Raw genomic sequence first — 15,117 nt, forward strand, 5'->3', positions numbered from 1 at the left:
GAGCCAGCCTCATATCAAATAAGAAGCCCCAAATCCCAATGGCTTGTTTTCTGAAGAAATGTGTCTGAGTCCAGCAAATACAGAGAGGGTGTGGGAACAGCTTCTAGTGGTGATGGTGTGAGCATGGGTGTGACCATCTGGCTAGAAATGTGTTCTCTTGGCTGAGCGGAGTGTGGGCTGGAGGAAAAAGCTAAGGTTCTCTTGGAAAGAGAGGACAGAAGGAAGGCATGGGGCATAATTATACTAAAAATCACTTACTGTCTATTTGAAATTCAAATTTAACTGGGAACTCTGTATTTTTATTTGCTCTATCTGGAAACACAGAGCAGAGGTGGCACATAGGAGAGGAACTGGAAGGCTGCCTAGAAGATGAAAATGGCAAGACTCTGCGATGACTTGGATACGAGTGGGAGGAAAGTATGACAGAAGGGAAAGTGGCAACAGGTAGATGGTGGTGCTGTTGCCAGGGCAACGTGTGGTGTTCTGACCATATAGTGTCTTCACTCACCTAGAGAGAGATGCTCTCCTGATGGACACGGTCCCGTGGATGCACTACTCGGTGAGCAGTATGCAAATTAGATTTTAGCCTCTATGTGTCCCTTATGCAATGAACCACTAACATGACCATACATGCCAGCCCCGTGCTATCTCCTAAAATAAGGAATACTGGAGAAGTATAGGTTTTCTAGAGGGAGCTCAATTTTTTTTTTTTTTTGGCTCCACCATGCAGCTTGCGGGATCTTAGTTCCTGGATCGAACCCAGGCCCTCGGCAGTGAAAGCAGGGAGTTCTAACCACTGGACCACCAGGGCTTTCACAGGAGCTCAGTTTTTGGAAGTTGAATTTGAGAAACCTGTGGAAACCTGTGAATTTGAGAAACGCCCAAGTAGAACTGTTCAGGATGTAATTGGGCATATGAGTTTGGGATCTGGTATATGAGTGTGGGAAAAAAAAAAACAGTCTCCTGTGAGAAATGTAAATCTGAAGCCTATGCCTTGTGGATGCAGGGTTAGATGTAAATTATCTGATTGGAATATTAATCCCAAACTGGGAAATGAGCTCAAAAAGACTCTTGAACCTCTGGGGACTGAGAATGAGAGTATTCTCTTTGGGAACACTTCCCCACCCGAGGGCACCCCAGAAATAACAATCATGAAGATGGGTAGCTGAGAAAAAAATTACAAGCTACAACTGATACACCACAAGGGAGTATTGGTAGGTGAAACTCAAGCCAATTTAGATTATTAACCATGGTTAACATTATGGTATGGATTACTAGCATTTGGGGTGCATGGAATTCCATTTTGTAGTAAGTGGACACCCAGGGAGGAGCTTATGGGTGGCAATCTTGTAGATGGAGGGCAGGGCTGGAGGACCTGTCTTGAAATTATATTTGCAAAGCATCAGAGTATTTCTACTTAAATTCCATGGCATTATTTGGGGAGATGATGAAGATGATGAGGGTGGCTACTCCTAGCCTCTTGCCATGCCTTGGTGTTGTCACAGGCTTTTGACCCTAATTTTAGCCCTTTCTTGCACAGTTTCTTGATGGTAAAAAAGGGGATATTAGAATTTCACTGGGACATACATGCACTCAAGGGTGAGTTGGGGAACTTTTAATAGGGCTTCTCTGTCCTGGTGGGCAGGTTGTACAACACATGTCCCTAAGGGGGTGCAATTTGTGTCACAGACGTGGACGATCTAATTTTCTTATCGAAAGTGTCCTGTTCTCCAAACATCAGTAGTTTGTTGACAGTTTTCCACCAGGTGTCAATTAAAGTGCCTCCAGGAAGGGGAACCTTTTTCTAGTTGGTAAAAAGCTGACATAGAGGGTAAAGGTGGTCCTGAGTGGGAAGGAGAAGGCTCTTGTGATGTTAGATCTGAAATGGCTTTTGAGAGAGGATAGGTTCAACTCTGGATATGCTAGGAATCTGGCTTATAAATAACAGAAACCCAACTATAACTGGCTAAAGCCGAAAGGGGTAGTAATCATTAGAACTCAAGGGCAGGGATGCACCGCGGACTAAGGGACAGGTTGCACCCAGGAACAGTGGCCCAGCCAAGACCTACCTCTGTCTTTCTATACTCTCCTCTCTGCTTCTCTCAATGCACCTGGGACCCACTTTCCCCCCTTCTTAGTCTACATTGTACAAAACATGGTGGCAGACAACTCCAGGGTGTCACATGTTAGAGGTTCATTGGCCAGCAGCGAGACCCGGCTCTTCTAGGTTCATGTGGAAATTCCTTGGGGAGGAGACTTAACTGGCTCAGCTTTGATCAAACCAATCAGCCAATGTGTCTGTGTGAGAGAGAGACAAACTGTAACCACTGCAACTGAGTGGATATTGGGGCTGGGGTGGGCAGGAAGTAATGGTCACGCATCCTACAGGAGAGCCCTGCAAACAGAGGTCCAGAGGCAGAAAATGGTTTGTCACCACACAGCCAGCTGACAGCAGAGACAGGAGTGGACTGACATCTTACACCGCAAACAGCAAAGTCTGTGTGTTCTTCATAATCTGACACTGTGTCCTCTTAACAAAGTAGTGATTTTATTAATACAATTTCCCATTTCATGGCAAAAAAATATAATCAGAAAGTTCTGTGGCTTTTTCAGAAGAGGCAAAGGGAAAAATGAAGAAATATAAAGAGAAACACGTTAGTTAAATACTTAGGGTGTACCCCAGTCCCCTGAATATTTTCGTCCCTTCCAGGACTAGCTCCAAAGAGATGTTTTTGAATGGAGAAGGAAACCAAGTGAGTTGGAATTCCAGTCTGGCAATCCCTATCTTACTGGGTTTTTGGTCTCAACTAATTTTCCCTTCAGATTTATGAGATACGAACTGTTAACTCCACTTTTCAAATCAGAATACTGAGATTCAGTATGATTATTACTCAAGCTGATGAGGGAACCAAGATTTCAACCCCGATCAAGTTTGCCTAATCCCAGCGCCTATCAACGGTAGCTCTCTGCTATTAATATTAACCCACGTAGACTTAAGACCAATAAATGGAAAACTCTGACTGTTTCTGGGACAATCTCTGATCACTTGGGCTTGCGCTTCTCGTAGTAACAGTTGCCATTTTTGTGAGCACTTCTTTTGTATCAGATACTACGATGGATTTATTATCTCTTTTAATCTTTGGTAGTTGCTCAGTCGTGTTCCACTCTGAGACCCCATGGACTATACCCCACCAGGCTCCTCTGTCTACGGAATTCTCCAGCCAAGAATACTGGAGTGGGTGGCCATTTCCTTCTCCAGAGGATCTTTTCCTTTCAGGGATCGAACCCGGGTCTCCCGCATTGCAGGCAGATTCTTTCACCATCTGAGCCTGCAGGGAAACCCCTATTTAAATCCTTAGGACAACTCTATGAAGTTGGGACTATTATTATCTCTATTTTGCAGGTTAGGATATTTAGGCTTAAATAAGCTATTGCCTTTCCCTGAATATTTTTGAATAAATTCCTGTTCGTTAAATGCTTAATAAAGTGCTAAATTAATAAATTATCAACGCTATTTTTAGACCAGCTGAGCTTAAACCCCACAGGCGAGACGTTCCCATTCTTTGCCACACGTGACGTCACGACCAATCCCAGGACTGCATTCCCAGTCAAGAGCCTCCGCCGATATCTCGCGAAAGCCGTGGCTTCTTCCAACCTATTTTGGGCATGCGCGCGGCTTCGAGTACTTTGGCTAGAGTGGTTTGATGGTTTTCCGTCAGTCTTCCTAGAGCAGAGCTTTACCATCGAGGCACTTACTTCCTTCCAGTCACTCCAGTTCTCGCGAGACTTGCTACTCCTGCTCTTTCCCCACCCCGCCCCTGCGCTTGCGCAGAGATCTTCAAAGCAGAAGGTCGCGCTTGGAGGAAGTGGCGGCTTTGGGTCCCGTGGCCGCTGCGCCGTTACTACTTCTCGGAAGCTCCGCTCGGCCGCTTGCCGAGACACCCCGCCGCCAAGATGCCTCGAATTATGATCAAGGGGGGCGTGTGGAGGAATACCGAGGTAAGTCCCCTTTTCCCGCCGTCCGCTGCCCTCCGCCCCTCCGGCTGCGGGTGCGCACGCGCGCAGAGGTCCGGGAGGCGGAGAGGATGCCTTCGGGGTTTGCGTGGGGGTTGGTGCGGGGCCTTTACCGTGTGCCTGGTCCTCAGTTATCTGACCATCTCAAGGACAGGGACCGTGATTTAACCGCTTGATTACCTGCTGGGCACTCGTTAGGCCCTCAGTGAACATTTGTTGAACTGACGCGTCCTCCGCCGTGGTGGAACTCACAGTGGGAGGGGGGACACAGGACAATCGCGATAGTCGGTCTTCTCAACCACCCGCCCCCCGCCCCCGTTCCTCATCCCAGGCACCGCGACTCTCTCTGCTATTCAAAAATGAAGAGGTGCTGTGGCCACAACTTTGTTCTTTCCTTGACTTCCTTGCAGAGGGGAAGCAGTTTGAGTGCCAGGTTGTGTCCGCGTCCCCGCGGTCATCTGTTACCACGGCGAAACTTGTCCGCCCTCCCGTCACCCAAGGCCTGTCTCTTCCGCTTCATCTTGGATAGAAGCCAGATAGGCCTACCGTAGTCTCTTTTGCTTCCAGAAATGTAGTGGATCGTGCCTTTGGCGAACCAAAGAACAGTAGAGGAGTGAAATAGAAACAAGGTTTTAGTGCAGTTTCTGTTTATAGTGCACTGAACTTGTCAGTTTCCCTAGCACACTCTGTCTTTTTACATCTTACACCTTCTTGGAATATCCTCCTCCTGCTTTGCATCTTTCTGACCTTCCTTCAAAAACAGTTTAGAAACTTCTGGAATTTTTGCCTGGTCATCCGGTAAAAAGTAGTTGCACCCTCAGTGGTCCCTGGACACCTCTTTCATCCATTTGTTATGGTTTGCTTTTTTTTTGCAAGCATCACATCCTGTGTGATGCTGGGATTGTTAACGTCTCAGAGACTCAGTTTTCTAATGGGGATGATAATACTACTTATCTCTCGGAATTAAATGAGTCACTACATTTGGAATATTTAGAACAGAGTCTGGCACATAGTAATCTTTCCGAAAGTACTAGCTGTTGTTTCTTTTCCCCAGTAGACAGCACTGCAAGTGGGCAGGATCAGATATTGCTATCTTTAGAACCCCGGACAGTGCCAAAGTTTGCTTGGGAAATTTCGCTGAATGGATCTAGCAGGTTGGGTAACTGTAGTGTATACTTAGTTGAAGATGTGATTAAGTATAGCAGTACTGCAACAAAGTTACAAATTAAGTGAGTGAGAACCTTGCCTCACAGCTTGCATAGAGGGGACCAGGATGTTTCAGTTGGAGAAGAGATGACTTCTGAGGGAGAGACAGATGTACCAAATCAAGTAACAGCAGGATTCTTATGCTGTGGCCAAAGCCCTGCAGTCCTTGAGTCTCAGATGTTAGGGGTGTGGAGTGGCGGGGAGTGGCTAACATATGAGGCATATAGCTCAAGTTCATTGTGGGGAAAAAAGCCTAAAAGTAAAATGCTCTGAGTGTATGGCTCTGATATCCCTGGTGTCTTTGGTTTAGCCTGACAGGCTCCCTTGAGATTGGCGAATTCCTTATTGGAATGGGTGCCCTGATGAAATATGAAATAGTATCTAGAGACTGGGGGAAACTAGAGGCAGAGTTGATTGGTGACTTAGGGGAGACATACTTAATTCTTAGGTTAGACCTGAGATATGGATTCTTAGGTCAGAGTGGGGCCTGTGGGACTGGAAAATGCTGTTCATAAACTGGGAAGCCTGAATTAGAAATTGGATTCACTTGAGTCTTGACTTTCTGAGGGCTGGATGTGTCCTGTTTTATCTTGTTTCCTCAAGTATTGATACACAAGACCTGATACAAGGCTGGTATTTGGGCAGTATTTTTTGAGTGAATCAGTAAATGAATGAGCCATAATCTTTTTAAGAGACTAACATCCACTCAGAGGAGAATCCTTTAAAAATCTCTTTCAAGTAGGGTTTCTCACATTGGGCTGTACCAATTTTTGGACGGGATTGGTGGAGGGGTTGTGTGTAAGGGAGGGTAGGATGTCCTTCTAAGGGAGTTCTTAATTTCTTTCATTTTGTTGATTCTGGGTTGCTGGTTTTTTTTTTTTTTTTTTTTAATTTTTATTATTGTAATGAAGTTTTATACTTTCGTTTTAAATTTAGGATATATGTGCCTGTTTATATCTCTTTCTCCCTAGCACAACCCAGTTAGAGTTAATTTAAATCTTGTCTTTTCTCACTTGGAGTTTTGTGAATGAATACATTGTTTTTCTTTGAAAAATTTTAGGATGAAATTCTGAAAGCAGCGGTGATGAAATATGGGAAAAACCAGTGGTCTAGGATTGCCTCACTGCTGCATAGAAAGTCAGCAAAGCAGTGCAAAGCCAGATGGTATGTATCAGCTAATGAGTGGAAAACACAAAATGACCTTCATTATGATGAGGAAAATGTCATTTCTTTGAACATTACCAAAGGAAAGCAGGCACTGTGATGTAACAGAAAGTAGGGAGCGGGAGTTGGGAATTTCAGTGTAAGAATTAGCTGTCTTTTGCTTCCTGTGTGGTCTTAGGCAAGCCATTTTCTGTCCCCTCTCTCCTGCCATTATTGTCTTCCAGTGGTATGACTCTTGGCCCTAACTCATGGAGATGTGAGGCTCAAATGAGTTAGTGTTGTTTGAGAATGCTTTGTGAAGCATGAAATAAAACTAATTTTGGGTACAGATGGACCCCAGCTTATAAAAGGATTGTATTCCAAAACTTTGTAAATTTATTGTCTTAGAACTTTCTTTCCCAAAGAAATACATGAGAAATGTTGGTTATTTTTCTAGGCAAGCTTTCAGTAGTTGAGTTTCCTCATTAATGGTTGAAACATTACATATTTGGTTCCCCAGAATATAATATACCCCAACATTACATCTGTGGTTAAAGGGCAGTGGACACATGTTCTTTACATGTGTTTTTGGCATGAGTGACCTGGCCTCAGCACTGACCCATGTGGTACTAGGATCATATTTTGGATTGTATAAAGTGACCTAATTTCCTGGGCACCTGCGTAGGGGAAAGGATCAGAACATAGAGATTGGCCCACAATGAGGAAGATGGTCCTTAGCCTGTGTAAGTGGTTCTGATTTTTGCTTCTCTTAAGTGGAGCTAAGCTCCAGCTCCTACCCCCATGTTTGGTGGGTATATATATTGTTTGCAGGCTTATATATTGTTTGCAGGCTTCTCCAGCTAAGTAGACTGGATGGAAATGTTGGGTAAGGTGGGGCATTAGGAAAGACAGCTATGACAATAGTGGTTTTACTTAAACTCACCACACAAAAACATACAGTGTTGAAAAGTGTTTAGTGAGTATAAGTCAAATGCTTCAGAAATAAGCGAAGATGTTGTGAGAAATCAAAACATGAGAAAGTACTATAAACACTGGAAGTACTATGAAAATATGAGGTAATTTTATCTTATTTGCAAATAATTTCAATACCTCTAATAAAGTGTAAGGTGAATGACAGCAGTTGATAGTTGAGAAGGAAGGCATATTATCATGTTTCAGTCAGGTTACCTTTTTAAAGCATTACTGACCTTGCATAGTTAAAATATAGTAGAATTTAGTGAAATAGGGTATTTGGAATGGAATAAGTTTAACCAAATAGGGAATAGTCTGTTGTAAATAAGAACAGCTTTTGTGATTGAACGATGAGCGTTAGCTTGCATTTTTTGAATGCCAGAAGTTAGTATGCCTAAAATGTAAATATTCATGCTGGGTGACTGATTAAGGTATGAGGTGATGTTTTTTAAATAGGTATGAGTGGCTGGATCCAAGCATTAAGAAAACAGAATGGTCCAGAGAAGAAGAGGAAAAACTCTTGCACTTGGCCAAGTTGATGCCGACTCAGTGGAGGACCATCGCTCCAATCATTGGCAGAACAGCCGCCCAGTGTTTGGAACACTATGAATTTCTTCTGTAAGTGAACCTCCAAAAATGGTACTAAAATGTGTATATCTTCTGAATGAGGCTGAATAAACTTTTAGCATTTTCTATCTTTAAACATTAGCTGAAGATCTGAATAAAGCCAGAGGAGCTAAAGCTATTGGATAGTATATTCCAGATCTCATGTGGTTGGTCAAGATTATGTCTCCAGTTATATACTTTTTAAAAGAATAATTTAAACATATTACACAAATCATACATGTTCATAGAAAATAGGGGAAAAAAATAAAAAAGCAAATAAAAATCACCCATAATTACACTGCTGAGAGTTAACCATTGGAACATGTGAGTTGTTCCACTAAAAGCTTTTTTGTGTAGCTCTGCTGCATTTGTGATTTAGGAAACCTCTTTGAAACAGCTATTTCATGGTGAATGGAACCACTGAAATTAGAAATTTAAAACCATCTCTTTTAGGTGAAGCAACAGTAAGAAATGCTTTATTTTGTTATGCCTATCCATTGGGTTTTTGAAAGAAAGAGTGCTAGCACTAGGGAACCTGGTATTTCTAAGACTGAACGGTGTGGTGGTGTGGTTAATTACTCTGGGTTCACTTCTAGGGATAAAGCTGCCCAGAGAGACAATGAAGAGGAAACAACAGATGATCCACGAAAGCTTAAGCCTGGAGAAATAGATCCAAATCCAGAAACAAAGCCAGCACGGCCTGATCCGATTGACATGGATGAGGGCAAGTGTACTTTTGTGAGGAATTTATTTCTTTGGTAACTATAGACTCCTCGGGCTTTCTTTTACCTCTGAGTTCTTTTCCAAACTTCTCTGACTTTTTAGAACTGAGGTTCTGTCTGCAGTTGTTACTCTCAGTCTCCTTCCAAATGCGTCCAGCCTTCTGTTGTAGGGTAATTGCTTTTTTTGGACGCTGTCCCTTTATCTCTAATGTTTCAGTTCACTTAGTTAAGCAGTGTGGTATTCCTGGACATTTCCTGGTGGCCAGAGGTGAACTCTTTAGGACTGCGTTGTCTTTCCTTTTCTGAGGGATGAGAAGTCTGGATTCGGGGATCCAGTGCTCCTATTAACTGCTTTTTTGACTTTGGACAAGTAGTTTGAGTTTCGTGAAAAGGCAGCACTGTAGTGCCATGAGGGAGACTTAAGATGACTTTTTGAGACATTGAATCAGGAATCAGAGAAACTAGACTTTAGCTTAGTGCTATGTTTGCCAAGTATTAAGCTGTTTGGGTGAGTCATATAATCTCTCTGAACTTTGGTTCTGTTTCCTGTCAGATGTAGAGTAATAGTGTCTATCTTACTTCCCAGGGTAGTTGTGAGCGTTCAGTGAATATTTGTTGAGTTTTTAATTTAAAAACTTGAAGGTGGTGGTTCCCAAAGGCAGACTGGGGCTGGGCTGGCTGCATCACTGTCAGATGGTGAACATTAAAAAATGCAGGTACCAGGGCCTCCCCAGGAGATCTGACTCAGTAAACTGGGGAAGGGGAATGGAGGGTAGGGTAATCCTGGAATCTGAGATTTTCTTTTTTTTAAAGTTCCCTTGTGATTTCATTGGACACCCTTGTATAGGAATTGCTCCAAGGGATCAGTAATGAACTCTATTCTACTCTGGGGAACTATGGAAAATGTACTGGAGAAGAGAAATAGTTCTGAGGGAGAAAAATCAAGGAAAAATGATAATGAAGATTATCAGTCTCCTTGAAATTAAATAATAGCTCTTATAATATTTCACGATTTGTGCTGTGCCAGATAGTTGATGATAATGAAGGACATGATAATTATAGCCATTATTCGATGAATATTTGCTGGATGCTTTACCTAGTTCATTTTGGTTAGTTCTTCTCAACATCTCTGTGAAGCAGGAATTGTTATTCCCATTTTGTAAATGGTGAGATGTTGTTATCTCAGAGTCACATAACCAGTGAGTCATGGGCATGATTTTTAACTTAGATACCTCTGACTTCAAAACCCAAGCTGTTTCCTTTATGCTGCACCATATAATGATTATATTGATGGGTTTTCTCATCTTAAGCACTAGGCTACATCTCTCACCTTGCTTCTGTTGGAGAAGAAGTTGATTTTCTCTTTATTTTTGCAGATGAATTGGAGATGCTTTCTGAAGCTAGAGCCCGCCTGGCTAACACTCAGGGAAAGAAAGCCAAGAGGAAAGCAAGAGAGAAACAGCTGGAAGAAGCAAGGTATGGTTGTTTCCATCCATAGTTGTCCAGTCAGTCTGTGCCTCCTTAGGTCCAGTGAAACTTCATCAGCCCTGTTTGGTGAATGGCAATTGGAGTTGTCTCATTCCAGTTTTGGTAATAGTGCTTAACTTCCTTATTACTTTGGAAGAGTCTTTTATATCTTTCTAACCATTTGAGAGTAGTTATAGAAAAAATACATTTAAAAAATCAGATATTTTTAATTTTGGCTGATCTGGGTCTTCGTTGCTGTGAGGGCTTTTCTCTAGTTGTGGTGAGCGGGGGCTACTCTAGTTGCCGCGCACAGGCTTCTCATTGCAGTGGCTTCTGTTGTGGAGCACAGGCTCTAGGGCGTGTGGGCTTCAGGAGCTGTGGCTCCCAGGCTCTAAAGCACAGGTTCAGTACTTGTGGCACATGGGTTTAGTTGCTCCGTGGCATGTGGAGTCCTGCCGGACCAGGGATCATACCTGTGTCTCCTGCATTGGCAGGCAGATTCTTTACTACTGAGCCCCCAGGGAAGCCCCAAAATACATGTTTAAAAAAAATTTTATAAGATGTGGCAGAAGTAATGCCCAGGTATAGACATACATACATGTCTTGTGGTGGTGTATTCTGTTAGCATAAGAGAGCTTCATTTGTTGTAGCCATCTTGGTGTCAGATCACTGGCGGTCACACTGTGCTCTGTGACTTTGGCATGACTGCCGTTAGTTACTCTCGTTGATTAGTGTTGGGAAGGCACCGGCTGTGAAATAGGAAGCCCATCTGAACATGGAGGGAGTAAATGAGCCTTGAACCACGTTTTAGGCTGTCATAGGAATTTTTATTTAAAAAATGAGTGAAATTAAATACTGCCCTCTGCTAAAGGTTTTCTCCACTTTCCTCTTCTTTTTGGTTAGATCCATTATTGACTTCATTCCTAATGGTCTAGAAGCCAAGATGAAGTGGTTAAAGGGAAAAACCTGAACTTTATGAAAGCTTATTAGATTTTGGAATTCAGGCATTGAAGTAACCTCCCCAGCCTCCATAACTGCCTTTTTGGTCCTTAAGCTGGGAACTACTTCCTGACCTGATGACTAGCATTGTGCTGATGGTTTCCTTAGCAATGACCGTGAAGTATCAGGTCCTGGGATGAAGGATTCTTTCCTGCCAGAGGATGCTTTTTGGCATAGCTGACCAAGCACTAGCCCAGAGTAGTGATTTGTGATGGGAGTATGATTGACCTGGGACAGTAAACGGAAAATAAGAGGAGGTGCTACGTTTTCTGCCCAGTCTCAGTCACCTTTCTATTTTGCTTACCATTTAGGGATGAGTAATGTGAGTGAGGTTACAAAAAATTAATTTTCTGTTTTTGTCCGTGGTGGTCTGGGGACTAAGTTTTTTGAGCCTTTTAACCTTGTGAGTTCGACCACCATGTGAGTTGGATCACCTTGTGAATTGTCCACTGGACAACCAGCAAAAGGCACCCCCCACCCCATCCACTCTCGTGACTACTTGTTTACTCATTAGTGACTAGCAGGCAGGTGTATTGTAGGGAAGTCTGTTCTCCCCTTTCCTCCCCCAGAAATGTGAAGCCTTTGATGGTGGTCTTTGTGGGGGCAGTCTTGGGTGTGGCCATAGTCGCCTGGGGGTGAGGTGATTTTGACCAGACTTGCTTTGACAGTTTTCCCTGGGTACACCCAGCTGTTAGACTGTACTGACTGCCAGCTTATTGCTGTATTGTTTTCAGCAATGTCTTGAGGCATAAATTGCTCCACAAACTGATCCAAGTAAACTTTGGCTCCTTTGAAGGGATGGTTTCTGAGGTCAGTGTTTGATATTTGTTCTCATCCCAGGAAGGCTTCTCCCACTTTTCAAAAGGGATTGATTCTGGCAGACTATAGTAGGCCTGCAGTACAGCTGTATCTCCAAAGAATCTATCAGATATCAGTTGCCTTTTCATCACAACTTGTACTGTTTTTGAGAGTGCCCTGAGGCCTGAGCCTCTCCATTTCCTGTTGCAAATGAAAGGCAGTTTCTTTGGGGAGAGCTTGGAATTCTCTATTCTGTCCCATAGGCTCTGATGTACTTGTTCCTGCATGACGCCCACTTTAGAAGCTGGGTGCTCAGTGTCAGGGGTGGGGTGGGCAGCCGCCCCAGATCTCCTTGGCTTGCCTCCCCTGTCGTGGAACCCTCATGCCACAGGCCCAGGCAAGGACTCTTGTGGCGCCAGTATTCTCAGCAACGCTGGGCCCAAGGTAGAGCCTGTGGGCAGAAGGAAGCCTCTCCTTGTCAGTGACTGTGTCTGGACTTAGCCTCTACAGTGGTTCCCTGGAGGCAGGGAACACTTAGTGACTGAATAACAACAATTTATTAGGTATGCAGAAATGGTACTTGATTTAATTTGATTCTTTAATGTTTAAAGTACACTTTGTCATTTTCAGTTCAGTCCAGTCGCTCAGTCGTGTCCTGACTCTTTGTGATCCCATGAACCACAGCATGGCAGGCCTCCCTGTCCATCACAAACTCTGGGAATCCACCTAAACCCATGTCCATTGAGTTGGTGATGCCATCCAACCATCTCATCCTGTGTCGTCCCCTTCTCCTCCTGCCCCCAATCTTTCCCAGCATCAGGGTCTTTTCAAATAAGTCAGCTCTTTGCCTCAGGTGGCCACAGTATTGGAGTTTCAGCTTCAACATCAGTCCTTCCAGTGAACACCCAGGACTGATCTCCTTTAGGATGGACTGGTTGGATCTCCTTGCAGTCCAAGGGACTCTCAAGAGTCTTCTCCAACACCACAGTTCAAAAGCCCCAATTCTTTGGCGCTCAGCTTTCTTTATAGTCTTAACTCTCACATCCATACATGACCACTGGAAAAACCATAGCCTTGACTAGATGGACCTTTGTCAGCAAAGTAATGTCTCTGCTTTTTAATATGCTGTCTAGGTTGGTCATAACTTTCCTCCAAGGAGTAAGTGTCTTTTAATTTCATGGGTGCAATCACCATCTGCAGCGATTTTGGAGCCCAGAAAAAAAAAAGTCAGCCACTGTTTCCCCATCTATTTGCCATGAAATGATGGGACTGGATGCCGTGATCTTAGTTTTCTGAATGTTGAGCTTTAAGCCAACTTTTTCATTCTCCTCTTTCACTTTCATCAAGAGGCTCTTTAGTTCTTCTTCACTTTCTGCCATAAGAGTGGTATCATCTGCATATCTGAGGTTATTAATATTTCTCCCCGCAATCTTGATTCCAGCTTGTGCTTCCTCCAGCCCAGCGTTTCTCATTATGTACTCTGCATAGAAGTTAAATAAGCAGGGTGACAATATACAGCCTTGACGTACTCCTTTTCCTATTTGGAACCAGTCCATTGTTCCATGTCCAGTTCTAACTGTTGCTTCCTGACCTGCATACAGGTTTCTCAAGGAGGCAGGTCAGGTGGTCTGGTATTCCCATCTCTTTCAGAATTTTCCACAGTTTATTGTGATCCACACAGTCAGAGGCTTTGGCATAGTCAATAAAGCAGAAATAGATGTTTTTCTGAAACTCCTGCTTTTTCGATGATCCAGCGGATGTTGGCAATCTGATCTCTGGTTCCTCTGCCTTTTCTAAAACCAGCTTGAGCATCTGGAAGTTCACAGTTCATGTATTGCTGAAGCCTGGCTTGGAGAATTTTGAGCATTACTTTACTAGCGTGTGAGATGACTGCAAGTTGTGCGGTAGTTTGAGCATTTGTTATTTTAGCTGTTTGCATTTTTTCCTTAGTGAACTGTCTTTCCTTCTGCTTTATTCCCTTGAGATGCATTTTAAAAAAACTTGCCTGGATTCTTTATATCTAACCATTCCTAATACTAATTGCAAATTTTTTTCCTACTATTTACCTTTTGATACTGTTTTATGATTTTAAAAATGGTGCTACAGAGATATAAAATTTAAAATTCAAAGCTGTTGATTTTTTTCTTTGCCCATAATTTCATTGATATTAAGTGAGTATATTCCCATCCAGAGATTAGATACATATTTACTTATAGTTCCTTCTGGTTTTTCTCTTTGCTCTAGTATATATATGTACCTTTAAATCAAAACTGGAGTTGATTTTGGTGCATGGTGTGAGGTGAGGATTTAAGTAAATATTTCTTCCCCAAATGACTGGACAGCTTTCTTAGCTCTGTTGGATGAGCCATCCCTTCCCCATGGTGTATGATTTTCAAGGTGATCTTTTGTTCTTGTGCTTCAGGCGTCTTGCTGCCCTCCAAAAGAGAAGAGAACTTCGAGCAGCCGGCATAGAAATTCAGAAGAAAAGAAAAAAGAAAAGAGGAGTTGATTATAATGCTGAAATTCCATTTGAAAAAAAGCCTGCTCTTGGTTTCTATGATACTTCTGAGGAAAACTACCAGACTCTCGATGCTGATTTCAGAAAGTTAAGACAACAGGATCTTGATGGGGAGCTGAGATCGTAAGTTGCCTTTCTGGTTTTTTTTTTCCTTTCTGGTTTTATAAATGGAAAAGTATAGTAGGAATTTTATGGAGGGCCAGATATTATCCTTGTCAGAGCCAGATTTTTCTTAGTCAGCACAATGTGGCTTACATAATGCTTTTACTTATTTAATGGATTCACCTTTCTGAGAAAACCAGTGACCCTCGCTGTAATGTTTTTAGCACAGAATACTGTTTGCATTTCTTGAAATGTCAGCATTTGGCTGTTAGTGAACTGTCTATTCACTGAGTCACAGACTTAACATTTGGAAACAGGTTAGTTATTTCACTAATGGCCTGAAGGATTATGTCAAAAATCTGGTCTGCTTTTTTTTTTCCTTAGTGAAAATTTTATCTTGTTTTTCTTAAAATGAAATTAAAAGGAAGAAATGACCATTACCAGTTCATTCTTAAATCTTTTCATCTAATGGGGATCAGTGTGTATTTTTATCAGATGCCTTAGGATGCAAAGGCTTTTGCTTATTTATAGGGATTTTTAGAGTTTCTTTAAATCTTATATCTGAATGTT

At 42.7% G+C, this 15,117-nt stretch overlaps 1 protein-coding gene across 1 annotated transcript in view; it reads left to right on the top strand.

Annotated features, from left to right (window-relative positions):
* Nucleotides 1–3,820: 3,820 nt before the first annotated feature.
* CDC5L (cell division cycle 5 like) overlaps nucleotides 3,821–15,117 on the top strand; it is a 44,151-nt gene continuing 32,854 nt past the window's right edge. Inside the window, exons 1-6 of the mRNA XM_027525383.1 lie at nucleotides 3,821–3,999; nucleotides 6,281–6,384; nucleotides 7,792–7,953; nucleotides 8,538–8,665; nucleotides 10,040–10,139; nucleotides 14,350–14,568. Coding sequence (XP_027381184.1) covers nucleotides 3,955–3,999; nucleotides 6,281–6,384; nucleotides 7,792–7,953; nucleotides 8,538–8,665; nucleotides 10,040–10,139; nucleotides 14,350–14,568 — 758 coding nt within the window. The 5' untranslated portion in view covers nucleotides 3,821–3,954. The remainder of the gene's footprint in view (nucleotides 4,000–6,280; nucleotides 6,385–7,791; nucleotides 7,954–8,537; nucleotides 8,666–10,039; nucleotides 10,140–14,349; nucleotides 14,569–15,117) is intronic.

The sequence above is a fragment of the Bos indicus x Bos taurus genome, chromosome 23 (genome assembly GCF_003369695.1).
Source record: "Bos indicus x Bos taurus breed Angus x Brahman F1 hybrid chromosome 23, Bos_hybrid_MaternalHap_v2.0, whole genome shotgun sequence".
Taxonomy (NCBI): Eukaryota; Metazoa; Chordata; class Mammalia; order Artiodactyla; family Bovidae; genus Bos; species Bos indicus x Bos taurus.